The 27,476-nt window shown below is 43.5% G+C and overlaps 1 protein-coding gene and 1 long non-coding RNA gene across 3 annotated transcripts in view; one reads left to right on the forward strand and one right to left on the reverse strand.

Moving 5' to 3' along the window:
• ELMOD1 (ELMO domain containing 1) overlaps nt 1-27,476 on the reverse strand; it is a 132,313-nt gene that overhangs the window by 12,042 nt on the left and 92,795 nt on the right. The window contains exons 3-9 of one of the 2 annotated variants that reach the window (XM_040426270.1): nt 20,669-20,814; nt 19,535-19,563; nt 12,989-13,086; nt 11,455-11,584; nt 9,835-9,968; nt 6,135-6,203; nt 4,945-4,968 (exon numbers count right to left, since the gene is read on the reverse strand). In XM_040426270.1, the coding sequence (XP_040282204.1) occupies nt 4,945-4,968; nt 6,135-6,203; nt 9,835-9,968; nt 11,455-11,584; nt 12,989-13,086; nt 19,535-19,563; nt 20,669-20,814 (630 nt within the window). The remainder of the gene's footprint in view (nt 1-4,944; nt 4,969-6,134; nt 6,204-9,834; nt 9,969-11,454; nt 11,585-12,988; nt 13,087-19,534; nt 19,564-20,668; nt 20,815-27,476) is intronic. The other variant, XM_040426271.1, reaches the window with a different exon arrangement.
• On the forward strand, nt 726-25,934 carry LOC120996383. Its single transcript, XR_005777764.1, has 4 exons — nt 726-736; nt 1,579-1,582; nt 19,424-19,434; nt 25,835-25,934. It is a non-coding gene; the product is annotated as an uncharacterized LOC120996383 (long non-coding RNA).

A 27,476-nucleotide genomic window follows, 5' to 3' on the forward strand; every position in this document is an offset into this window, starting at 1 on the left:
TGATGTTTTCATATATGCAAATGAGTCTCTAGGAGCAACGGGGGCGTTACCGTTACACCTAGAGGCTCTGCTCTCTCTGCAACTGCTGCGCCCTCTGCACTTTGATTGACAGGACCAGGCAGTGAAAACATGATCACACCTGGCCCTGTCAATTGAAGTGGAGAGAGCGCGGCAGTTGCAGAGAGAGCAGAGCCTTTAGGTGTAACGGTAACGCCCCCGTTGCTCCTAGAGGCTCATTTGCATATAATAAAACACAATTTTTCCCAGTGATGAGGACACATATGGACATGGGACCAACACAGATGCCTTTAGCTGTCAAGCGCACATGTAACAGGTCAGCCAGTTTCATAGGTACAAAACTGCTGACAGATGCCCTTTAAAAGTGCTACATTACAAAATGATACCGCTGGGAACCCCTACTATGGAGGTTAGTGTGCATATCGGTCCACCACTGTATTCTCTTCTCTATGGCTGACACAGACAGCGCTCCCATTAGCCCCACTGAAGTAAATAATAGCAGCGCTGCGGTTGCCAGCGTCCTCCACTACACAGTGGTCAGGGCTGTGTACTTCTGGCACTCACTTTATTTCAGACAACCCCTTTCATTCAAAAATGACTATCAATATGGCTGCCCTTCCTGCTGTTACTTCTGCAAAAATGGCCACCACAACAAAACAGAGATAGGCCTCATGCACACGACAGTTGTTTTTATCGGTCCGCAAAATGGGGTTCCGTTGTTCCGTGATCCGTTTTAGTTTCCGTGTGTCTGCCTTTATTTTTGGAGGACCACCAGACATAAAGGAATGTAAAAAAAAAGTCTAAGACAGGTTTGCCATGCAAATGATAGGGAAAAAACGGACGCGCGGACGCGGATGACAATCTTGTGTGCCTCCGCGTTTGTTAGTGGTCCCATTGACTTGAATGGGTCCGCAAACCGTTTTCCGCGGAAATAATAAGACAGGTTATATTTTTTTGACGGACTGGAACCACGGATCACGGACGCGGATGGCAAACGGTGCATCAGCCGAGTTTTCAACAGACCCATTGAAAATCAATGGGCCCGCAGAAAATCACGAAAAACGGCGCAACGGACACGGAATCAAACAACGGTCGTGTGCATGAGGCCATAGGGTGAAATCGTTGTCTGCAGCTCCTGCACCTGATTTACTACTAAACGGTAGTTTTTAGGATTATGGTTGAAATTCCTTTTCAAGGTGTTTTCTGAGACTAGAGAAAGACAGCGCCACTTCCAAAAACAGCGCCACTCCTCTCCACAGGTTGTGTGCAGTATTACACCTCAGCTCCATTCACATTCATTGAGCTGCAATACCACACACAACCCATAGACAGGCGTGGCACTGTTTTTGGAATAAAGCAGTCATGTTTTTCTAATCCTGGACAACCCCTTTAAATGATGCTTGTGAATGGAGGTATCGGTTATATGCATGACCAGAATCAAAACATTCTCCCCTCAAAAAATTGCATGTTACATTTCCTTTCAGCTGGTAGTTTGTTTTATAGGGTTTTTGGGGTGAATACACATTGTTTAGGACAGATCAACGACAAGTCATCTATAAGATGTGTGAATAGGGGTGGTCTGGCCCTCAGGGCCCCCAATAACCAGCAGAATGAAGGAGCCACAGAGCTCTGGAGACAGATGTGGCTCCTTTTATAGGGGAGATTTATCCAAACTGTTGTGAAGGAAAACTGGCTTAGTTGCCCATAGCAACCAATCACATTCCTCCTATCATTTTTCAGAGCTCCTTTGGAAAATAAAAGGTGGAATCTGATTGGTTGCTATGGGCAAGTAAGCCAGTTCTACTTTACACCAGGTATGGGAACCGTTCCCAATTGTTTTTTCAGTCACAGCAGTGTTTTCGTGCACGTCACTGCGCCCAGGATTGCAGCTCAGCCCAATTTAAGTGAATGACATCAATATGTGTCATTTATCAAAGACTGGTGTTTTAGGCCTCATGCACACGACCGTTTTTTTTTAAGGTCCGCAAATTCAGGGTCCGTAGGTCCGTGATCCGTGACCGTTTTTTCGTCCGTGGGTCTTCCTTGATTTTTGGAGGATCCACGGACATGAAAAATGAAAAAAAAATCTAAGTCAAGTTTGCCATTGAAATGATAGGAAAAAACGGACACGGATCACGGACACGGATTACGGACGCGGATGACAATCTTGTGTGCATCCGTGATTTTTCACGCACCCATTGACTTGAATGGGTCCGCAAACCGTTGACCGTGAAAAAAATAGGACAGGTCATATTTTTTTCACGGCCAGGAAACACGGATCACGGATGCGGCTGCCAAACGGTGCATTTTCCGATTTTTTCCACGGACCCATTGAAAGTCAATGGAGCCGCGAAAAAAAAAACAGAAAACGGACCCACGGACGCGGATGCACACAACGGTCGTGTGCATGAGGCCTAACTCTGATCTTTGATAGCCCCTGCGATGCCGGAGGATGCACTTCATTTATGATGAGGCTCATGCCTTTGCCATAAATTAGGCGGCGCATCCTCTGGCCGTCCGTGGCTGGAGTATTCTTCAATCATCATTTACACCTGGTAATAGGCGTAAATGGTTAGTAAATTTACTGGATCCCCGCCACCCCCCTTCCTCACTCCCCAGGGGCAAGAATGGTGTAAAAATGTCTGTACAAATTTTTTAATTCCAAAAACGAGTGTAGCTTTCTTAGTAAATGACCCCCCTAATGTGTATTACCAAAATGGCACAACATGGTGGTAAGTAACCAAATGCGCACACAAATGGGGGGAAGGCAGCTCAGAAAAGATGCAGTCCTGATCAGAAATACCGAATAGCTCAGCAGTTTTTAAATGTAAAACCATTCATTTATAATGTAATATTATATATATATATTATCAAATATGGAACACAGGGTTTGAAGAAATTGAATTTTAGAAAATTGTCCAAGAAAGGCCTGCTCACACCTAGCAGTACATTGTTGATTATGCTGCGGGATGCAAGCCCTGCTTTATATGACCCTTAAACTTGCATTTTTAAAAATTTAAAAAAAAAATTATTTTCACATCTATAAAATATACAAACGTTCACACGCACTGTTTTATGGGATTATTTTTTTTTTGGCAGGACTGACCTATTCCAGTCTCTTTATATGGTGCACCACACCCCCCAAAAAATTGTCACAGTGCAAAAATAACCATACCATGTGGTGGTGTCTATATACCACCATAGAATGGAGGGGAAGGTAGTACTAGGGCACAATGTTGTGGAGGGGGCATTATAACTACAGGGGAGTACTATAACAACTGGGGCCACTACAGAGGGGTACTATAAGTACTGGGAGCACTACAGGGGTGCACTATAATACTGGGGACACTACAGGGGGGTACTATAAGTACCTGGGGCACTACAGGGGGGCTATTATATCTACTGAAGCGCTATAAGGGGCATTATACTTACTGAGGGCACTGGAAGGGCCATTATAACTACTGGGGGCACTATAGGAGGCATTATAATTAGTGGGAGCTCTACAAGGGAGCATTTTAATTACTGGGGGCTCTACATGGGGCCTTACGGAGAGGCCGTATTACTACTGGGGGCACTTTGGGGAGCTTTAGCATTAATTGGGTCACTATAGGGCATTATTACTACTGAGGGTTCTGTGGGGGCATTATTATTACTGGGCACAATATCGAGGGCCCTACTTCTAACAGGGGTACTCTGTGGGGGCATTATCACTATAGGGGGCACTATTATTAGTGAAGGCTCTCTGGGAGACAATTAACACTATAAAAGAGCATTCACATGACTTTAGCCATTTTGCGGTCCACAAATCACAGATCCGCAAAATACAGATGTGGTCCGTGAGCATCTCACACTATTCGCTGCCTCCATTGTTGAAAAGCCTATTTTTGTCTGCAAAACGGACAAGAATAGGACATGTTCTATCATCTGCAGAATACACGGATGCGGACAGCACACGGATGATATTTTTGCAGCCCCAAAGAAATAAATGGGTCTGTGTGCAATCCACAAAAAATGCAGATTGAACGTGGATGGAAAAATAGTTGTGTGAATGTAGCCTTAGGGCTCATGCACACGAACGTGTGCCAGCCGATCCGTGCGATGAGGACCGCAAATTGCACATCCAGCGGTTTCCGCAGACGGATCCAGACTTATTCAACGCCAAAAAAAAATAGTACATGTTGCGTTTCCGTCCGTGGGGTTCCGTGCCTCCGTGCTACACCACTCCTTCCGGATTGCGGACCCATTCAAGTGAATACGTGATACAGTGCCCATATATTGCGGACCCGCTGTTTGTGGACACGGCATGAGGCCTTAGTGGGACTTTTGGGAGCACTTTGGGGACTATGGGGCACATTTATTAAGACCGTTGGGGCACCAGGAGGTGGAGGATATTAGAAAAGTGAGGAACCTAACATGTCTGTGTGGTAAACTTTGCAGAGACTAAATCATCATGGGTTGTCTGGGCAAAATGGAGAAGATGAGGAAAGAGAAGGTCTACATCAGAGGAGACGTCACAGGACGTACTAGGTATGTAGTGCTGTATAACCATGTAGGTGTGAAGTCTATCCAAATATTCTTTAACAATCGGGCCAGGGTGTTGGATTGAAAATGTGACACATATGCATTGAGGCATGGGGCCCAAATCTTTTGAGACCATAGCAATGCCCCTGGCTGCAAGTTCACTTCAGAGATGCAGGGTTCAGTCCGGGAAATACAGCAGTCACACGGAGCGCGTGAACCTGGCTCGTAGCCGTTATAGTAGTTTCGTTATAGTGGTTTTTGAGGTCTTCCCAACTGGCAAGTGTGAGCAGGGCCTGTGTAACTAACACACGGGAATGCATCTTTAGCTACAAAATCACTCCGCCTCCCCCCCCCCCCCAAAAAAAAATATATAATAAATACAAAAAGTAAAACACAACAGTATACCTGAAGTCCTCTTTACTGACATCCCTTAAATTGCAAAACAAAGAAAGAAAGAAAATAAAGCAACTTAAATAAGATAAAAAGCATAAATAATGCAAAATGCAATATACAAGCATTAGACACTCTAAAAACTGGGTCACATCATTTCAGTATGAAAGAATAGTTTGGAGCATGAAAGAGATTTTACAGCAGACTGGAGGGACCCCGTACGCTACTAGCACATAATGTTAACTTATTAAACAGTTACATCGCAATAAGAAGAAAGGAAAATGCTGAAGAATAACAGTAGCTATGTGACAGACCCTCTAGTGCTGCAACTAGCCTTTCAAAGGATATGAGTTTTTTTACAAGTCCAGCACATCATATCAGTACTGGTACTAAGCAGACAAGCAAAATATGGTGTCTGTCAGTGGCACTGCCTTAAAGGGAACCTGTCACCGGGATTTTGTGTATAGAGCCGAGGACATGGGTTGCTAGATGGCCACTAGCACATCCGCAATATCCAGTCCCCATAGCTCTGTGTGCTTTTATTGTGTAAAAAAAAAACGATTTGATACATATGCAAATTAACCTGAGATGAGTCCTGTATGTGAGAGGAGTCCTGTATGTGAGAGGAGTCCTGTATGTGAGAGGAGTCCTGTATGTGAGAGGAGTCAGGCACAGGACTTAATTTGCATATGTCTCAGAAAGTACACAGTGGACAGAACCTTCTGCTTCTCACTCCATCCACGCCGGTGGGGATGCTGGGTATCAGACAGCCACTGAAAGTCAGACCCCCACCTGTCTGATATTGATGACCTATCCTTAGGGTAGGTCATCAATATTGAAGTCCCAGAAAACAACTAACATTAGTATACTAGTTTTCTCCTAGAGCGCAACGCGAAATCGCGTGATTTTGCATCTCCAGGAGAGTTTTCTATGAATCTGAAAAGTAAGGGAGAGTCCACATGTCCGTTTTATTTTCCGTTGTTCTGATCCATCAGAAGAACAGAAAAAAACAAAAACAGGATCCTGTTGCACATTTGGCAAGCGTTTGAGATCAGTTTTTTTCAGATGAAAAAAAAAAATCTTGCATGCAGGTAATACAAATACTAAAACACGACAGCCTGTAATTCACAAAGCTGATATATAAGCCACAGTTAATAAAAAGTAAATTAACAATCCAGATGCATAAATAACACGTAGCTTTATACCTGCATTTGGGCTGAAGGGAGTCAGAAAGAATCTGAAGAGCGGAGTTAGTGTCTTTTTCTGCAAAGTATCTGCAATGTAAAAGAAACACAACACAAATAAGTCAAAGAGGGTTAAAACAACAAAAACTAGAACACGTGTTGTATCGCACTGGATTTTACCTAGAAAAGGACAGCACAATTATTCTACAGTCTGTTTCGTAACTCGATAATGAATTACAGCCAATGTCACAAACATAATTCTGCAAGATTCAGAGCGCAACTCTTTGGCTCAAAGTCTTCACAGAATAAAAACTCAGCTAAGATGTAAGGGAGTTGGAATTACAAATGAGCTCCTAACAAGCTCTGCCTCTAATGCCACCAGATGTAAGGCAGCTATCCTATAAGTAGCTATCCTATAAGTAGCTGTCCTATAAGATAGCTGTCCTATAAGATAGCTGTCCTATAAGATAGCTGCCTTACATCTGGTGGCATTAGAGGCAGAGCTTGTTAGGAGCTCATTTACAGGCCATTCTTCCCAGAATTCCAGAGGAGCACGTATGGCCTATAAGTCTCCTCACGCCAATTAAGGTGATGCTAAAGAAAATAGGTGTTAGAACCCTGGATAATTGCCCAAGATGTAGGGAAGGGGGTGCAGATTTAATACATTGTTTTTGGAGATGTCCCAGACTTTTTAGATATTGGAAGGAGATAGCAGAGATTGTATTTGTATTCCTGGATGTTCAGGTGTTTGAAGATCCAGTAGTCTGTATATTGGGAGCAACTGAACATTTGAAATTAAAGAAGGAAGTACGACTGGTTTTGGGTAAAATATTGTTTCAAGCTAGACTCCTTATACTTAGGAAATGGATAAAAGAAGATCCGCCCACAGTGGGACAATGGCGTGAAGCAGTAGTTAACCTATTTAAAATTCAACGGGTTTCTGAGTGCTATACTAAAAATCCAGTGGGATTTGATGAGATTTGGAATAAATGGCCATATTAGGTTGAGCGCACCCTTTTTTTTTTTTTTCCCAGTTCCTCTCTCCCCCCCTCTTCCCCAGGGGCGGTGGGTGGGTGTTTGGGCGATAATTAATAATATTTATTACAGTTGTATATGGAATATGTTATATTATGTCATTGATGTGATCAAGGATTATATGTTTTAAAAAAGAAAGAAAAGAATAAAGTTAATAAAAAAAAAAAAAAAAAGGTACACTCTCCCCAAGGAGAGATAGTACCCCCAAAATCCTGACTTAGGCCTCTCAGCTATTTAAGCCAGTGCTCTCTGCTCTGCACTGATGAGGGGCAATCACCCCAAAACAGCTGTCTGCAGATGAGGTGCTGGCTTATTTAATATCCGAGTCATCTCTCAAGGCCTATTTAAAGGGTCGAACATAGACTTAAAAGGGATTCTGTCATGAGATTTGAGGCCTATAACCTAAATATATGGCCAGGTCCCTACTAAGGCTCCATTCACACGTCCGCAACGTGTTTTGCGGATACACGGAGCCGCGGATCCGCAAAACACGGAAAGCGGCAATGTGCGTTCCGCATTTTGCGGACCGCACATTGCCGGCACTAATAAAATATGCCTGTTCTTGTCCGCAATTGCGGACAAGAATAGGACATGTTCTATTTTTTTGCGGAATGGAAGTGCGGACCCGGAAGTGCGGATCCGCAATTCCGTGTCTGGGCAGCACACCGTGCTGCCCCATAGGAATGAATGGGTCTGCAATTCCGTTCCGCAAAATGCAGAACGAAATTGCGGATGTGTGAATGGAGCCTAATACCCTGAATCCGAAACTGACCTTATTAAATGTGCCTGTGGCTCTATTAGCATATAAAACAGGTTTTTATAACCTGTCACTCACGTACCAAATGTGTCCAAGGGGACGTCTCATCATGCAGGATGCCCGACTGCAGCCGCCTTCTGACTAGAAATCGCCGCCCTCCCTTTCAATAGAGCCGCCTACCTCACCTCATCGCTGCCTCCCTCACCGCCGCCTCCGAAATAGTCCGCTCTCCTCAGCCAGATCCCGCGCGTGCGCACTAGGTATAACCTGGTGCACCCGTGTGGACTCCTGGCAGCGGCCTCGTTGAGCGAAGTGCGCATGCGCCGGCCGGCGCACTTCGCTCAAACCTGTCTTGACCACCCTATTGTAGCCATCCAACCTCTTACAGCCGGGTGCAAAGCTGTTCGGAGGTTCAGAGCGCACAGGCTGCTTTTCTACAGAGGCTCCCTTTTGATCTATTTCTAGTTATACCTAGTGCGCACGCTGAAATTAGGACTGTTCACAACTCTGATCCTGGCAGTTTTGGTGTAATTGAGGCTAAATGGAAAGTGTTAAAGGGCTTTTTAGAGGAAATAACATTATTTAGAAATAGGCCACAAAGGGTTATGGAAAAAAGCATACCCTCACAGATACTCCTCCACTGCTGCTCCAATGTTGGTCCGGACTCCACTGCTCTTCACTTCAGTTCAACTTGTCAGGAAGGCCAGAAGAGGTCTGCTTAGACCATCACTGGCTGTACAACCGACCTAACAGAGCCAGTGACTGGCAGAGCGGCCCTTTCCTAGTGTTTCTGGATTGTTTTGCTGGGACCAGACAGTGGAGAGCAGCGGCGACTGGAGCAGCGCTGGAGAGGCAGCAGCAGAGATCGCTGAGAGTAAGTATGGATTACACATTTTATTTTGTAACCATTTATGGGCCATTAGTTTAAAGGAGTTGTCCCACAAACAGTCCTCTACATTTTTCAAAGCAGAACCTGGATCTGAACCTTTTTTTTAATGACATGTAATTAACAATTTGGTATAGCCATTGAGTTATTCAATACAATCTACATGTATTGCGCCACCTGCTGTTTGTTCTGTTCCTTATTTCTCTGTCCACCTCACTAAAGTGGTCGCACATGCTCCGTTCCATCTTTCAACTGAAACCAGTCGTATCCACTGTTAGAAGCTGTGACAGTTACAGGGAGAGAAAAACACTCCTCCTGAGAAAGGACACTGAGCTGTCAGCCCAAAATAAACCTGGCAGACCTATGAATGGGGAGATCTCTGGATCCATGTGAGGTACAGGGCTGGTTCTTGCTTTGTTGGAAAGAGATTCTCATGTACTGTATGATATCTGATTTGTATATTAATCATGGGAAAACCCCTTTAAATGTTATTATAACATTTTATTATTAACATTATAAAGAAGCCACCCCTTTAAATGGTTAGACATTATAAAGAAGCCACCCCTTTAAATGGTTAGACATTATAAAGAAGCCACCCCTTTAAATGTTATTATAACATTTTATTAACATTATAAAGAAGCCACCCCTTTAAATGGTTAGACATTATAAAGAAGCCACCCCTTTAAATGTTATTATAACATTTTATTAACATTATAAAGAAGCCACCCCTTTAAATGGTTAGACATTATAAAGAAGCCACCCCTTTAAATGGTTAGACATTATAAAGAAGCCACCTATAGATGACACTAGGGAGACAGTTTTACTGTGTATTACACACTTTTTTAATTCAATGAAAGCAAACAGAGATCTAGAAAATGGTGAAGAATTACACAGTATATTAGAAAGTTGCGGCTGATGTGTGGAGTTTGGCAATTAGGACAGTGAAGCAGATGTGAACAACGCCCTCATAATACGGCGGTAAAATCCTCTTTGATGATGTTCTTCAATGCACTGTGCGGCAAAGCAATACATCATATACTTACACCAAGTTGTACAGTCCCAGGAGACCCATTCCTCTAAAATCTGTTTTTGGGTCATCGCCTTGGAAACCAATTTCACACCATTGCTTAGAGACCCGCGCTTCCAGAGGAACACCAGGTTTCAGCATTTTCCACAGCTGTAAATGAGAAACGAATGTTATCAGAGGAGGTGTTTGTGCCTCTGGTCGAGAACGAGCGCATTAAATAACACAACTATCAAAGAGAATAACAAACCCAAGCCCTGCTCCTGAACAGTACAAAAATATACATTGCCAAAATGGAATAAACACAGATGCGGACAACACACCGCCTACTGCCCACATCCAAATGTCCGTTGCGTGGCCACCCAAAAAAGAACATGTCCTATTCCTGTCTGTTTTGAGGACAAGGATAAGGACATTTGTGAAGGAGTGAAGAAAACATGGCTGCAGGCTCTCGGCCGGTATCCGTGTTACGGCTACAGCCCTGTGCATGACCCCTAAGTGTGTGTGGCAGGGATCTGGTACGAATTTTCTTTTCAGAATTTGAGCAAAAAAAAATAATAATTCTGGGTCAAGAAATAAAAAAATCATATTATCTGTGAGTGAAACAGATCACTTATATGGTGACCTCCTTTTCATCTTTTGAGCTGCAGATCCGACAATTCTCGGTCTCCTCTTCACAGACTATCTGATCCACATTGTGCAGCATGCATGCGGTGGGCTGTCTGCATTTTTTGAGGCCCTTTGAAATGAATGGGTCCACATCTGATCCGTAAAAAATGTGGATTGGATGCGGACCAAAACCACAGAACCTAGAGATTGCTTTATGCATAATGCTGCTGCAGCAGTAACATATGCTAAAATATGGCACTTACAAATGTATTGTGATTGTCCATATTGCTTCTTTTGCTGCCTGGATTAATTTTTCCATCATATTATACACTGCTCGTTTACATGGTTACGACCACCCTGCAAATCCATCAGCGGTGGTCGGGCTTGCCCACTATAGAAAAAAGTGTTGGACTATGCGCACTCCCATAGTCCCAGTGACCAGTGAGGCTGGTGGGGTTTCCTGTAGTGTGCAAGCACGGCCACTGCAGCTGGATTGCAGGGTGGTCATAACCCCTGGAAACGAGCAATGTATAATGTGATGGAAAAAGTAATCCAGCCAGCAGAGGAGGCAACATGGACAATCACAATACATTAGTAAGTGCCTTGTATTAACTTTGTCTACATGATGAATGCCATTTGCTGAAGTGAAAGAACCCCTGTGAATGTAATTCCACAAGCCAAAGGAAATTCATTTTGGGTAAATAAACGCTCTTGAGGCTGACAACTATTCCTCCTGTCCCCTCCATACACAAGCACCGTCAGTTCTGTCAAGTGCCGATGAAATGGGTATTTCCAACATTGAAGATAGTCCCGAAACTGCACATTGGCAGGGGTGTCGGACGCTCGCTGCTCTGATATCCATGGTCAATCCTGTGGATACACCATTGATATAACAATCCCAGAGAACCTCTTTAAGCCATATACTGACTAATGAACCAGATTACCCCCAATCCGATACAATCTCTGTCATCAGCTATGCTGTGCACCTGGTGGCAGCAGAGGTCTATATGCCACCACACAATCTTCTCACCTTAATAAGCATCTCCTCATGCTGTGGGTTATCTGAATCGTATGCCTCCCGGCGCAGTTTTTCCACCTCTACGGTTAGATTCCTGTAGCCCACAATCTGGAGAAGACAAGCTTGAAGAGACACTGACAACCTAAACAAATGCAAAAAAATATATATTACTTCCAGTGATTATGGTAAGAGTATCTTCTAGCAGGGATGGCCAATCTGTGGCTCTCCAGCTGTTGTAAAACTACAACTCCCACCATGCCCTGCTGTAGGCTGATAGCTGTAAGCAGTCTGGGCATGCTGGGAGTTGTAGTTTTGCAATAGCTTGAAAGCCACAGGCTGGCCATCCCTGATCTCCTAGGAATAAAGATGGCCCCGGGAGAACGCTCTTCTCATTCCGACTGCACTAACGCATTTAAGGATATAAAGGATTGCAAATAGTAAAGGCCTGTTCACACATCCATTTTCAAAATCCTCCACGGTTCTTTACTTTGAGTGCTGTGGATCCTTCCATTGAAGGGAGCTAAATCACGAGTGGACATCCGCTGCAGCTTCGATCATTGGCTGTCCACACACCGTCCCAAGAAGGGACATGTCCCTTCTTGGAGTAGTCACGGTTTTAAACAGTTGTCCCATGAACTGCGGCTACGCCTCCCATGGATGTGAGAGACGGACACCATACAGCATTCACTGGAATTTTGGCACGATGGCCACACCAACATTTTGACGACAAATTCCACCGTGTGAACAAGCCCTACCAGTTTCAGTACACAGCGCTCTGGCCACAATCAGTGCAGTCTTATTCTGCAGTCAAGCGTTACTCTTTCCACCTGCCCCCCCAATTGCTTACCTGTAGGTCTGCACACAGACGTATACACAAAGATATTATATTTTATATGCGTTTAAATATTGCAAAACTGTCCACGCCCTCCAAAGGGGTTATCCAGAATTAGAAAACGGTGCTACCCTACCAATGGTCTGTGTCTGGTTTTTCAGCTCAGCCTGATTCTCTTCAATGAGAATGAGCTGCAATACCAGATACAGCCCATAAACCAGAGTGGCGCTGTTTCTGGGGGGAAAAAATGAAAGCAATAACTTCTTCTAATGCTGGATGACCACTGTGAGGTAAGGGTTAGGATCTGTTCACACCAGTGCCCATCAAATATATGCTTGGAATATTTCACAATGTATATGCTGGGTGTATCCGCTGATTGGAGTTATATTTTAAAGAGGTTGTCCGGGTTGAGAGCTGAACCTGGACATACCCACATTTTCACCCAGGTAGCCCCTCTGATATGAGCGTTGGAGCATTTCATGCTCCGATCCTCTCCCTGGCCCTGCGCTGAATCGCGCAGGACAAGGGCTGTTTGGTTATATTTCCACACTGCTAGGCGGAGGCTTCCCTTTAGAGACAGTCCCTCTGGCATACACCCACAAGGTCTGTTTTTTTATACTTTTTTTCTCTTTCGTTAGTTTTAGGCCCGGCCTCTCATTCCATGTGTACAATCGGTAATAACCTCTCAGCGCTGATAGTATAAAGATGTCTTACTGCGGGTTGCTGTCCACATTCACTTTCTTCAGCGTCAGGATATCTTCTATGGATTTTTCAATGGCATCAGGGTGCACTGCGACTGCCGACTGCAGGAGCTAGGATACAACACGAGACTTATTATATGACCGCCAATGTCTGCCAGTCATTCTGATATACAGCTCTTGTAACCCGGATCTGTATATTCTGAACAGGCACTTGTATCAGCGGACATATCCACTGTGCTATGGAAGGTTGTCTTATTGAAAGGCCTCATGCACATGGGAATACCATGGCTGTGTACAAAGCCATAGTGGGTACCTACAAGTGTTTATGGAGCTGTACTGTACCGCCATCAGACTCATACAGACTCCTATAGAGGTATGTTCTCCCAGATTCATCTAAACCAGGGATGCCCAACCTGCGGCCCTCCAGCTGTTGCAAAACTACAGGGTGGGCCATTTATATGGATACACCTTAATAAAATGGGAATGGTTGGTGATATTAACTTCCTGTTTGTGGCACATTAGTATATGTGAGGGGGGAAACTTTTCAAGATGGGTGGTGACCATGGCGGCCATTTTGAAGTCGGCCATTTTGAATCCAACTTTTGTTTTTTCAATAGGAAGAGGGTCATGTGACACATCAAACCTATTGGGAATTTCACAAGAAAAACAATGGTGTGCTTGGTTTTAACGTAACTTTATTCTTTCATGAGTTATTTACAAGTTTCTGACCACTTATAAAATGTGTTCAATGTGCTGCCCATTGTGTTGGATTGTCAATGCAACCCTCTTCTCCCACTCTTCACACACTGATAGCAACACCACAGGAGAAATGCTAGCACAGGCTTCCAGTATCCGTAGTTTCAGGTGCTGCACATCTCGTATCTTCACAGCATAGAAAATTGCCTTCAGATGACCCCAAAGATAAAAGTCTAAGGGGGTCAGATCAGGAGACCTTGGGGGCCATTCAACTGGCCCACGATGACCAATCCACTTTCCAGGAAACTGTTCATCTAGGAATGCTCGGACCTGATACCCATAATGTGGTGGTGTACCATCTTGCTGGAAAAACTCAGGGAACGTGCCAGCTTCAGTGCATAAAGAGGGAAACACATCATCATGTAGCAATTTCGCATATCCAGTGACCCCTTTATACTTGTATGTTTGGGGTCATCTGAAGGCAATTGTCTATGCTGTGAAGATACGAGATGTGCAGCACCTGAAACTACGGATACTGGAAGCCTGTGCTAGCATTTCTCCTGCGGTGTTGCTATCAGTGTGTGAAGAGTGGGAGAAAAGGGTTGCATTGACAATCCAACACAATGGGCAGCACATTGAACACATTTTGTAAGTGGTCAGAAACTTGTAAATAACTCATGAAAGAATAAAGTTACGTCACAACCAAGCACACCATTGTTTTTCTTGTGAAATTCCCAATAAGTTTGATGTGTCACATGACCCTCTTCCTATTGAAAAAACAAAAGTTGGATTCAAAATGGCTGACTTCAAAATGGCCGCCATGGTCACCACCCATCTTGAAAAGTTTCCCCCCTCACATATACTAATGTGCCACAAACAGGAAGTTAATATCACCAACCATTCCCATTTTATTAAGGTGTATCCATATAAATGGCCCACCCTGTACAATTCCCAGCATGCCTGAGCAGCCTACAGCTACTAGGGCATTCTGGGAGTTGTAGTTTTGAAACAGCTGGAGGGCCGCAGGTTGAGCATCCCTGATCTAAACACATGCACCCTCCATTGGATGCTGTATTACATATCTTTTTTCCACAAGAACCGTTGGCGGCACATGGAGTGCTTTCAGCTCCACAGTACGCAGGGTATGCTCATACCACCCAACTTTTTGGATGGTCAAAGTGGGACACTAACAGCTCATTACATGAAAGATCTAATCATTGGCTGAGGTGGGTCATGGCTGCCGCCAGAGATTGTACTGAGCAGCATTCACAGCCATTGCCTGCCATATCGAGACATTAGCGGGTATCGGGCACCATCAGTACTGCAGCGGCGGGGCATAGTTATGAGTTCTGGGGGGGGGGGTTTGTGTGCATGTGCATCTCCTGGGACAGCTTTTTTCTTGCCCTAGAATACTCCTTTAAATCTTAGCGCAAAAATCATCTGATTGTAGACAAAATTATCTGATTATAGACACCTGATTAATGTCAAAATTGCACCAAATAATGAAAAAAATATATGAGGTGAGGTCTAATATACAGGTAGGAACCAGACAGTTTCTGGAGCAGTGTAATATGTTTATTAATAAAAAAATAATAATTCTAGGTCATTTAAGGAGCAAAGAGGGAGAGAGGGACTTGGGTCCAAATAAAGGACTGTCCCTCCAAAAGAGGGACACTTGGGAGGTATGGGTACGCTGGTTACCTAAAAAAAAAAGCTAATTTGTAATATACTTTAGCTGTTGGGCGTTCAATGCCAAAAAAGAGCTACTGCAGGAAAAAAAAATGAAGCTGGTTGTGGCCCAGTCCTTCGGCAGTGTAGTCTGAATTGTCACTAGGTTGCCTTAAAATGTGAGGGGCAGTGATGTAACCTGGCGGGGGGGCAGAGGGGTGCTAGGCCCAGGCACGAAATCGCAAAGAGGCAACGAACAAAATAACCGCTCCCCGTCATTCACTCTCGTAGGCTACAGGCCGGCCTAAACCAGGGTGCGGACACCGGACAGGCTGAGGCCTACATGTGAATACAGTGCTACTCAGTGGAGCTGGGGGCATAAAGCCTAAATGGTGAATGGATTATTACTGTAGGGGCCTAAATAGGAAGTATTTCTGACTGGGACTGGCCTTGATGGTACCTAGGTGTTAGTAATATGTGTTTAGGTCTTGGCAATACTTTTTGTCTCTTATGTAGTGTTATTTCATAGTAATGTTGGATTTGGTAAAGTGTTTTTATACAGTATAGGTATGGTGGCACCAATCTGATAGTATGGTGGTCACAGTGTAGCGGTATTATTTGGCCTTAGTATAATGTTATCATTGTTAATGTTGGTCTTGGTATACTGTGGGGCGTGGTTTTATAAGAAGGGGCATGTCCACACGGCAGGGGGTGCAATAATTGGCTTGCAGCGGGAACTGGCATCCCACACCCTTGGTGAGTGGGGCGGTCCAGACTACACATCCAGAGGTCACGGTTTAGCAGATTTAGTATCTTTCAGTCATTTTTAAACATCAAGGACATTTTAAAATCAAACTCCGTTTTGATTTGTAATCCTTAAAACCCCTACCCCTGTTTCCAATATTATTGGGGGGTTGCAGACCAGCAGTCCAGTGTCAGGCCTGATGCATACAGCAAAACTGTCTGTATGAAGCTTGTGTGGTGGCCACTGTATGGCACTGTGCTTGTTCTAGGGAATAATACCGCCATAATACAGCACCTGATGGAATACGGCACAAGTTTTTTTTCAAAATGCCCAAGCGTGAAATTGAAGACGCACTGAGGTACAGTATGGGCCTATAAAGGTATATGAGGGGTGCTGATATAAACCAGGCACCTCCCCCAACCTTAGGTCCCACTGCACAACACAGCCACCAATCAATTCATTATTTTTCAGTAATAAAATCACTTCTGTAGATTTCCAAGACACTTGGCAATGTCATCAGGGGATAATCAGCTTTCCTGTTGCTGCGAGAGAGTTAGAAAAACTAATCTCGAGGGTTTAACACCTTGTCTTGCACAGTGACGGCCTGAGAAATCTGCTTGAACGTTACCATGTGGTCTATGGTCAAACAAAGCATTAATTGTGCGGTAATACGTACATAACAGTGCGGGCACAGATAGGGGTTAATACAGTGCATACAACTCTCTCTAATGAATAGTAGACGTTGGGATTGATGAAAGGGCTCTCCAGAAATTGGGATGTAATTACTCGATGTGGAATAGTGCGGCAGAAAGCTATAACTGAATTGCTCTGCAGTAAAACCGCACGTAAATACTGTATATGGGGTTTTGCAGCAGTTTTACACCTAGCGTGGTTTTCAGCTTTTGCCTTAGGCACCAAAAGACGTGATGCCTGCTTTCAATTTATTGGGCATCAGATGAATAAACATTATTTATTACTTGTTGGACCTTTTTCTGGCCATACAAAGCTGAAACCTCTTATAGACTTGGTGATCATTTGATCTCTATATGCCCCCAGCATGGCAGACCTGCTAGGTCTTAGCAGACCCAGATCCAAACTCCAAATTACTTTCTATAATTGCCTCAATCATGGTACATCCACAAGGGACATAAAATGTCGATTTTTCACGGATTTCACACTCTGGATTGCAAAGGGTGAAATCCCCCAACCACAATGGACATGCTGCAGGTTTCAAAGTTTTTTTTGGGGTTCAGACCTGAACCCGGACACAACCCGATCTGCACTCATTCACCATGAGCATTTCATGCTCCGATGCTCTCCCTTGCCCTGCGCTGCGCAGGGCAAGGGCTGTTTGTGTACATTTAGACACTGCTAGGCGGAGGCTTCCGCCTAGCAGTGATCCCAGAGATATCACCGGCTCTGATTGGCGGTCTTTAGTGCTGCCCTAGCCTGTAAATACAGTGCCGGTGACATCATGAAAATTCCCTTGCCCTCATTGATGGCGAATGAGTGCAGATCCGGTTGTGTCAGGGTTCAGGTCTGAACCCGAACAACCCTTTTAAAAGAAGCTCTCCAAATGAAAGTAAAGCATATAACCGGCACTTCTGAGCCATATGTCGCAGCCGCAAAACTGAGTTTGGACACACAAGAGTAATCCGAGTAAGAGGTTGTCGTGTGCACAGCATAAATATACTCCAAGATCAAGACACCAAATGTCCAAGACATGTGCCACTCACAGTAAAAACATCCATCTTTATGGTTCTATTAAAAACAGCAGGTACAGGACGCGATATAGGCACAAGGCAACAGCCGTTTCGTGCAGCGTCATGCTTTTTCAAGCCCTCCCGATGAGACAGGTGAGCGTCTGCCTTTTGGCTGGCCCACAACTGTCTCATCAAGAGTCACCAATCGCAAAATGCAATTACAAATACAAATGTGCTAGTTACAAAAATACAAAAAAGCCCATAAGGTTCTGAGGCATTGGTCTTCATTATTAACCTGGCTTCCCTGCGCAGCAGTTCTTTTTCTAGATCGCCACCTGTTGAAAGTGACTATTTTCAGCAGGCCAGCGAAACGCAATACCGCAGGGTCTGAATCATGAGTCTGTCTTACATGGTCAATCATACGTGTGGCTCCGTGTCCTGAGGTTACAGAGCGGAAATGCTCACTTATCCTTTTGTGTATGCTGAGAATAGTCTAAGGGTCCATTCACACGTCCGTAAGTGTTTTGCGGTCCGCAAATTGCGGATCCGGAAAACACGGACACCGGCCATGTGCGTTCCGCATTTTTTTTTTTTTTGCGGAACAGAAGTGCGGATGCGGAATGGAAGTGCGGATGCGGACAGCACACTGTGTGCTGTTCGCATCTAATGCGGCCCCATTAAAAATGAATGCAACATTGCGGAACGGATCCGGACCCATTTTGCGGACGTGTGAATGGACCCTTATCTGTATAGTATTTTTTTGCAAGGACAAAAAAAAGATTTAAAAAAACCATCGTGGGTGAACCTCCACACATAATCAATGAGGACTGCGGCGTGTGGATGAAATTAATTTTAATTTCATACACCATGCTGTTACTGTAAAATTCTGTGGATTTTCCGCTCACAAACCTATTGCGGAAGGTCCACAGCAATTCCACCACGTGTAAGCATACCCTTACAGTGGAAAATTTAAAAATACCAAAAATATGTATTCTGAGACAGTAACAGGAAAAGTAATCGGGGATCTTTATACCGTATTTCCACAAAATTCCCCTCATAATATGTACTAGGCTCCAGGAAGTATATATCTCTACCAGGGAAAGCTACATTAGGTATAAGGAACCCAGGAAGGTCGAGTATCCAAAGACTAGTTTGCCAAGGGCTTTGGTAAGTCCTGTCTTCAGGCCTGGATTTTTATGGAAAGATGGGCAGGTTGGTAGTAGGGCCTGTCATTCCCTTCCTGGCCAGTACAAGGTTTTTTTTGGATATTGAGTTGCTGTAGGTTATGCCCTGCATTGGAGCCTTGTAATGTAGGACGTAAGAAGCATCATGGGAAAGAACAAGGGGTGTGGTTAGTGTTACATAATCTGCTGAACACATCACACTGCCCTAAGGCATGATGGGACAGCAGTCACATGACAAACCAGGAAGTAGAATTCAAGCAAGGGGGATAAGAGAAAACAAAAAATTAGGTACATTTGAAAAAAAAAAACAACTAAATAAATCCCTCACTAAAATATACCTTTTATTACTCCCTGAGAATATTTAATTAAGGTTGCTTTGTTACATTAAAAAATAAAAAAAAACGAATCAAGGAGGAATGGGAGCTGGAGTAAATGTTGAAAATACACTTTAGAGTAAAAAACAGTTTGTCACAAGGTCATCTCCAATAAATTTAAAAAATGGCGGACCCTAGTGGGATATCTAGCTTAGTATAAACTTTTGCAGGCAGAAGGATAAAACTCACCTTACTTTTTGATGACTTCAAGGAAGATTCTGCAAAAATTAAATCACAGTGTACCAGTTAGACTCCTAAAAAGCACTTTATTCAATGCAATAAGGATTTTTTTTGTTGCAGTTGATAAAAAACAGATCCTTCCAAAATGAATTGTCAGTGCATGTATTTTGCTCTCCTAAGGCATTTGCACAGTAAGTATTGGCAGATCAAAGAAACCAACTCACAATACTGTACGTTGGCTCACTAGTCATTGTGTAGTCAACCTATGACATGTTGCTAACCTAATACTGTGCACAGACCATTTTTCTTAGTACAAGGTCGCACACCTCTAGGGCCAGCTCCGATGATGCCTTCTACTTCTGAAAGATCCTACCAGATGAATGGTGGCAGTAACTGACAGCTCTTCAAACAGCTGCTTAGCAAGAGTTGGACCACTGCCGATCTGATACTAATGACCTATTCTGAAGATCAAAATCCTGGAAAACCCCTTTAAGTATCATAAAACCTAAAGTATAGCAAGAGAGCATGACATTTTGACAAGTTTATGAAGTTATAACGCATTTGACAAGCCATGAACTACTGATGTTTCTAGACGCATTAACAAATTCTGCCAAACAATGCCCCAATTTTCACAAGATGCTCAAATCAATGAAAGAACATAGGCTGTATATAGTTATCATGTCAAACAAAGGTGACTTATGCCTTGTGGTGGTGGATGGGGTCTTCACAACGCCATACACTGAACTTGCATGGCCTCTTGCAGTTATTGGAATTTTTACCCATAATGTAATAAAGTTTTAATTTGTTTTTTCCTCCTGAAGGTCCTCTACCCTTGTACATGAACTTTAAATAGCTTTCTACAACCATCTAATAAATAAACTAAAACCTATCAGATCCTATGAACACTGGATTAAGATCGTAGATGGTGGATCTCACAATATCTCACAAATAGAATGTGACAATGTAACAAAACATAGGCATTTCTTTGAGAAGACCGCCTCTATACTGACCAGATTTCCACCGTATATTATGCACAATTGCCATCTTCTTTGAGAAGAACACCCTTCTAGAAGAGCACATTTCAATGCAAATTTAGGCAAGCATCTCAGGTTTCTCTATACAATGTATACAGCAGACATTTACCCAATTTTAAGGTCCGTCCAGCACCAGGCTTGTTCTTGTAGCAGATTCTCTGCAGCTCACACCTTCCGGTCAGCTTTCTCAGAATGAACTTCAGACAACGCCAAAGACAGATACAGTAGAAGTACAACCACACCTGAACCACCATCCTGTAAGCAAAGAAACAAAAGAAACTTTGAAGTTATGACAAGTCCTCATAAATGACACCTTAAGAGGCGCCTCCACCCTAAAAGACGCATGGAGTTAATAAATTTAATTGCAATATAAAAAAAAAAATCTCATTGCAGGACGGCTTTTGTCTAAAGGCTGCTCGTTGCCAAGGTCTCATGACAACACTAAGTTGGTATGAAGCCACCTGACCAAGCACAACATGAGATATTCTTCTCAGACCATTAGAGCATTACCCGTTGTAAGATACTATCACTTCACAGATTTACAGACTGAATTCATGTCTTGGGTGGAATAATCCGTAGCAATAAATAATACATGTATGTTAAAGGAGCACTAAACCTAAAGTTTGCACATTAAACACCTCCAGCTCATGGAGGTATAAAAGTCCCATACAGCCTTGTGGCAACAGGACATCCATAGGATCTACTGTACCCTCTGTGCCTCTAATCCCGGCATTGTCTACTAGGAGAATTATTAATATCTCTGTATACAGCAGATGTACACTCTCCTGCAGAAAGCTATGATGTGTACACAAGGCCTAAATCGTAAAAAAAGAGATGTTAATATTACAGGTGTGGCCAGTACTATAATGACTACTATCTGGCTCAGACAGACTTGAGGTTTAGGTCCTTTAAGCAGTTCAAGGAAGGAAAAACTGTAGGCAAATAAGATATAGGATATATAAAAATGTATAAAAGCCATAATTAATGAAGTAAAATATACCACAAAATGATCTTGTATATACCATACTTGGCGAATGCTATAATAAAACAAAATGGAACAAGGCGATTAGGAAGCCCCTGGCTCAACTTTTTTGGAAGAAGCATGGTTGGTCATTGATGATAATGAACCAAACTGGAAAGTGAGTAAAGGCAACAGAAGCCAAAAGGGTGGTTTTGCCACTTCACCCTAGTCATCAACAGGGGTCACAGCTGTTAAACCCCCACCTATCAGACCTGCTAGTAATATGCCATCAATAGCAATATGACCCCCTTCAAGTAACCACAGAGAACTAGAATGGACACCAACTCTACCATGACCACCCTAGGTTCCAAAAAAATGGAGGTTATAGAAGGTAAGTTTAAAACTACGGATGGAATGAGGGATAAGCAGACCCGGCTGCCACTTGGCACATCATCGGGAGGGGGGGGGGGGGGGGCGATTTATGTTTGTTTTAAAAAAAAACTAGCTAAGTAAAGGATAGAACAAGAGGAGCTGAAAGAGCCAACAATAGGTTGACTAGCTGGCTCTGCATTTAGATCTGTGTCTGTGTGGAAGGGTAGAGGCAAATGTGGAATATGTATTATAAGCAAGAGCCACATGGTGAACACATAACTGTGCTATGTAGTAGCTAAAAAAATTCAGTTGGTGGAATTACATAACATGCAACTAGATTAGAGACTAAGGGGGACATTTATCAAGACCGGCATTTTACACACAACGATCTCAGATCGAAGATTTGTACACTATAAAACTGACTGATCTTGTGTTGGTCCCATGTTCATAAGTGCTCACATTTCAGAGAAAAATGATGTTTTATATATGTAACTGAGCCTTTAGGAGCAACGGGGGTGTTGTCATTACTCCTAGAGGCTCAGCTCAACTGCCTCCACTTTGACAGGGCCAAGCAGTGTAAGTGTGATCATGTCTGGCCCTGACTTCTCCTAAAGTCAATAAAAGTGCAGAGGGTGCGTCAGTTGCTTCTAGAGGCTCATATTCCTTTATTTCTACAAGTCTGTAAGAAGAATCCACAACTGCCAAACAGCATTATGAAGGCCCTCCGGTTGCAACTTAATCTGCTTTCAGATATAATGTCCCTCTCTATGAAATCCTTCTGCTGGAAATCAGCACAGTGTGAACAGTTTGGCTCAATTTCCCAACCCTGAAGGAGAACCTCACACTTTACTTCTTAAGAAACCAAAAGGAAATATTAAACATTTACGTAGCATGACAACTTCAGCAAGACAAAATTAGGTCTGGTTGAAGCTTAGCTTTCCTTTCCAGTTAATATAAAATATTATAATTTCATATTCCACCAGAACCATGTTATATATAGTTTCTGTGAATACTCCTTCAGGGCTGTGGTGATATCACATTTCCAGTCAATGCTCTGTAGGCAAAACTAGCAGTAGAGATCGGAACTCAAAGCGTCACGCAAGTGATGTTCTTATTACAGTATAGTATGGGCGTTTTGGGACATGGCGATGCTAATGATATATTTTTATTGTTTATTTTTATCATGGGGAATGGCGGGTGATTTGAATTTTTATATTTGTAAAAGCGTAAAAAATTTATATATATATATTTTTTTACACTTTTTAAAAAAGTTTCCCTAGGGAACTTGAACATGCAATCATCCGATGACTTTTCTCATAGACTCCAATGAATTAGCATTCACTGGAGTCTATGAGAGATTTGCTATGTTTCTATGGAGCCTCCATTGGAACATAGCTGTGGGAGCTTCAAATCCTTCAGAAGGACAGGACCTGCCATAAGCAATGAACGGCTTCCCTGATCACCGCTAGAGGGAGTCGTTCCAGCCAGCAGAGGTGAAATGTCTGTGATCGGCGTTATTGACGATTGCAGACATTAGCTCCGGGTGTTTGCTGTATGAAACAGCAGGCACCCGGCAGCTAAGGAGCTTGCTTCATTCCAGAGCAGGCGCCATCTGTAAAGAGATAACATCCACCGTACGTGTATTTCTTGTCCCCAACAGAGGATATGATTCTGAGGTCCACCCCCCATCTATACAGAACATATGCAAGTCCATGTGTGGTAATCTTTGATATTACCATTGTACACACAGGGCTTATCATCAATGAGATCTAACATGTTAATTGTGAATTTTCTCATCAGAAATAATGTCTAGAGGCACGTAATTGAGGTTGTCTTCTGCTGAACCTTTAGGGCCCTTTTTAAATCTTAAATAGAGGCTCTCCGGGGGATCTTCTGGTATTCTAAATGGCCAGCTCTCAGTTTGACTTTCCCTATGTGACGTCTAACCAATATAACACTGCTGGTTAAGACTATGGATCTGTATGGGCAGAAATGTAGATACTGGACACATATTCTCAGGAAGTCTTTTAGGTCAAACTGTAGTTTGATATTTTAGCTGCTTACATAATACATAACAAAACCTATTTTTATAGTTGTTAGTGCTTACTGAGATTCCCTGGGATCAAAAGGACTTACATAATAAAAAATAAAAACAGCAAATCTTTTTATGGACTAGGCTTAACATATTTACTTTGGAGATGTAGTTTCCTTCACACCCTTTTTGATTCCTGATAGAAAAGCACTCTTTGCTGACCTATTTCCCGGTCTAGGATACAGTACAGCAGTGCACTTCTGGTCTCCATCTTTTATGTCGCCCAAAGCATGATTTTTTTCTCTCCAAGATTTCAGAAGATTTAGGACTTCTCTGTTAAAATAATTTCCATCCAACTTTCAGAAGTCATTGGAGATCACAGCCAAGATGTAATTAATAATGAATCATCACCGACAACAGTGAAGTGAACCATGTTATTGAATAATTACTGGAGCTTACGTCATGTTATGTAATAATCTGGGGAATTAAGGGGTCAGTAGGCAGTCAATGGAATAATTTAATGATCTGTGGAGGGGGGCACATATATAGCACTGCTTTCTCATTGGCTTCTAGACAAGAGATGCTGAGTGACAACTACTCATGCAGTTTCCCTTTACCCTTTTTACCATCTTTGATACTTTTAGCATATTGTTAGGACAGGGGTGGGGAACCTCAATTCATGTGGCTCCCGACCCCCTGACAGAGCATATAGTGAAAATGCTAATGACCCCTTCAATTGTGGAAGCAGTTAGTAGTATGAGGGAGGCACAGGAAGGTGAGAACAGCACTGCACTGGCTGTATTCACCCTTCCTGGTCTTCTTCCGGCTCCGCTCTGTGTCCTGACATATACAGCAGCCGGACATACATAGTGCACGTAGGCATGCACTATGATCTGACACTGTGTGCTGTCATGGTCACAGTACAGCGTGGCGGGAAGAAGACCAGGGAGGGTAAGTGAATCTGCCAAGTGGCAGCGCCGTATGGAGCTGGAGAGGTAAGTTTATATTTTTTTTAATCGTCTGATCTACAGTCTGATTGGATGCTGGCGGCGTCTGATAGGGGCTCATCTGAGGTTAATTGAGGGTGGGGAAGGTCTGATGGAGGTCTGATCCGAGGCTGGAGGTCTGATCTGAGGCTGTGGAGGGTCTGAACTGAGGCTGGGGGGTCTGATCTGATGATGGGGGGGTGGGTTGAGGCTGAAGGGTCTTATGGGGGCTGATCTGAGGCTGGGAGGGTCTGATCTGAGGCTGGGGGACCTGATGGGGGTCTGATCTGAGGCTGGGGGATCTGATGGGGGTCTGATCTGAGGCTGGGGGTCTGATGGGGGTTTAATCTGAGGTTGGGGGGTCTGACGGGGGTCTGATCTGAGGCTGGGAGGTCTGATGGGAGTCTGATCTGAGGCTGATGTAGGCTGGGGAGTCTGATCTGAGGCTGGAGGGTCTGATAGGGTCTGATCTGAGACTGATGTAGGCAGGAGGGCTCATAGGAGGCTGATGGAGGTGGGGGGTGCAGATCTGAGGCTGAGAAAGGGACAAAGGCAGAGACAGTTGAGAAGGAATAGGGAGGAACAGTGGAAGAGTGAAAACTGGATGAACCCCTCTCTGGACCCCTCTGGGGTGAGCTTGGCTGCCATTAATGCCAAATAAAGAACTAACATACAGTGGATATAGAAAGTCCACACACCCCTGTTAAAATGTCAGATTTCAGTGCTGTAAAAAAATGAGACAAAGATAAATCATTTCAGAACGTTTTCCACCTTAACTGTGACCTATAAACTGTACCACTCAATTGAAAAACAAACTGAAATCTTTTAGGTGGAGGGAAGAAAACCAAAAAAAATAAAAAATAATGTGGTTGCATAGGTGTGCACACCCTCTTATAACTGGGGATGTAGCTGTGTAAAAACAAGTTATGTTTGGTGTGAAATACTGGACCAAACAGCGGTGCCCTTAATAGAGTAGGTTCAATCACCTTAGTACAAAGTGAAAAGTTAAATGCGGGAACCGCGCTGTATTTTTGGCAGTTTATGAGAGTAGTTGGAATAAAGAACCATAAACGTAGAGAACCGAGTTCATATTCAGCTGTCGGAAGTGGCAATCACAAATCCGTACTTCACGTATAATGAACCTGCTATCCACCTCCAGCCTGTCGTTAGATCTCGCCTTTGAGTCACCGACCACCTACTCCAAACCGGGTCAAGATTACCTTCACAAAAGGACAAAGAGATGGTGCAATACCCTCAACACTCAGAGGTACCAACAACAGGGGATGTAGCTGTGTTCAGAATTAAGCAATCACATTCAAATAGGAGTCAACATACATCTGCCATCATTTAACCTCTTCAGGACACAGGGAGTACCGGTACGCCCTGATGTCCTGGTACTTAAGGACACAGGGCGTACGGGTACGTCCTGTGTATTTCCGATCGGAACCCGGTGCCTGCTCAAATCATTGAGCAGGCACCTTGGCTAAATGCGCGAGGGCTGCTGGCGGCGGTGCCATCGGGTCCCCATGCGGCTGTAGGGGGGACCCGATGGCATGGAAGGCAGAGCGATGCCTAAGGAAGGCATCGCGCTGCCTTCCGGTGACGAGCCTGCCACCCTATCCCGTTGTTTCTAAAATGGGGTCCCTTTTTGGGGTTTTTCTACTCTAGGGGTGCATCAGGGGGGCTTCAAATGGGACATGGTGTAAAAAAAAAAAAACAGTCCAGCAAAATCTGCCTTCCAAAAATCGTATGGCATTCCTTTCCTTCTGCGCCCTGCCGTGTGCCCGTACAGCAGTTTACGAGCACATATGGGGTGCTTCTGTAAACTACAGAATCAGGGCCATAAATATTGAGTTTTGTTTGGCTATTAACCCTTGCTTTGTTACTGGGAAAAATGGATTAAAATGGAAAATTTGCCAAAAAATTTAAATTTCATCTACATTTGCCAATAACTCTTGTGGAACACCTAAAGGGTTAACGACATTTGTAAAATCTGTTTTGAATACCTTGAGGGGTGTAGTTTCTTAGATGGGGTCACTTTTATGGAGTTTCTACTCTAGGGGTGCATCAGGGGGGCTTCAAATGGGACATGGTGTCAAAAAAAAACAGTCCAGCAAAACCTTCCAAAAATCGTATGGCATTCCTTGCCTTCTGCGCCCTGCCGTGTACCCGTACAGTAGTTTACGACCACATATGGGGTGTTTCTGTAAACTACAGAATCAGGGCCATAAATATTGAGTTTGGTTTGGCTGTTAACCCTTTGCTTTGTAACTGGAAAAAAAAATATTAAAATGGAAAATCTTCCAAAAAAAGTGAAATTTGGAAATTGTATCTCTATTTTCCATTAATTCTTGTGGAACACCTAAAGGGTTAACAAAGTTCGTAAAATCAGTTTTGAATACCTTGAGGGGTATAGTTTATAGAATATGGTCATTTTTGGGTGGTTTCTATTATGTAAGCCTCGCAAAGCGACTTCAGACCTGAACTGATCCCTAAAAATTGGGTTTTTGAAAATTTCTGAAAAATTTCAAGATTTGCTTCTAAACTTCTAAGTCTTGTAACATCC

Source organism: Bufo bufo, chromosome 3 (genome assembly GCF_905171765.1).
Source record: "Bufo bufo chromosome 3, aBufBuf1.1, whole genome shotgun sequence".
Lineage (NCBI taxonomy): Eukaryota > Metazoa > Chordata > Amphibia > Anura > Bufonidae > Bufo > Bufo bufo.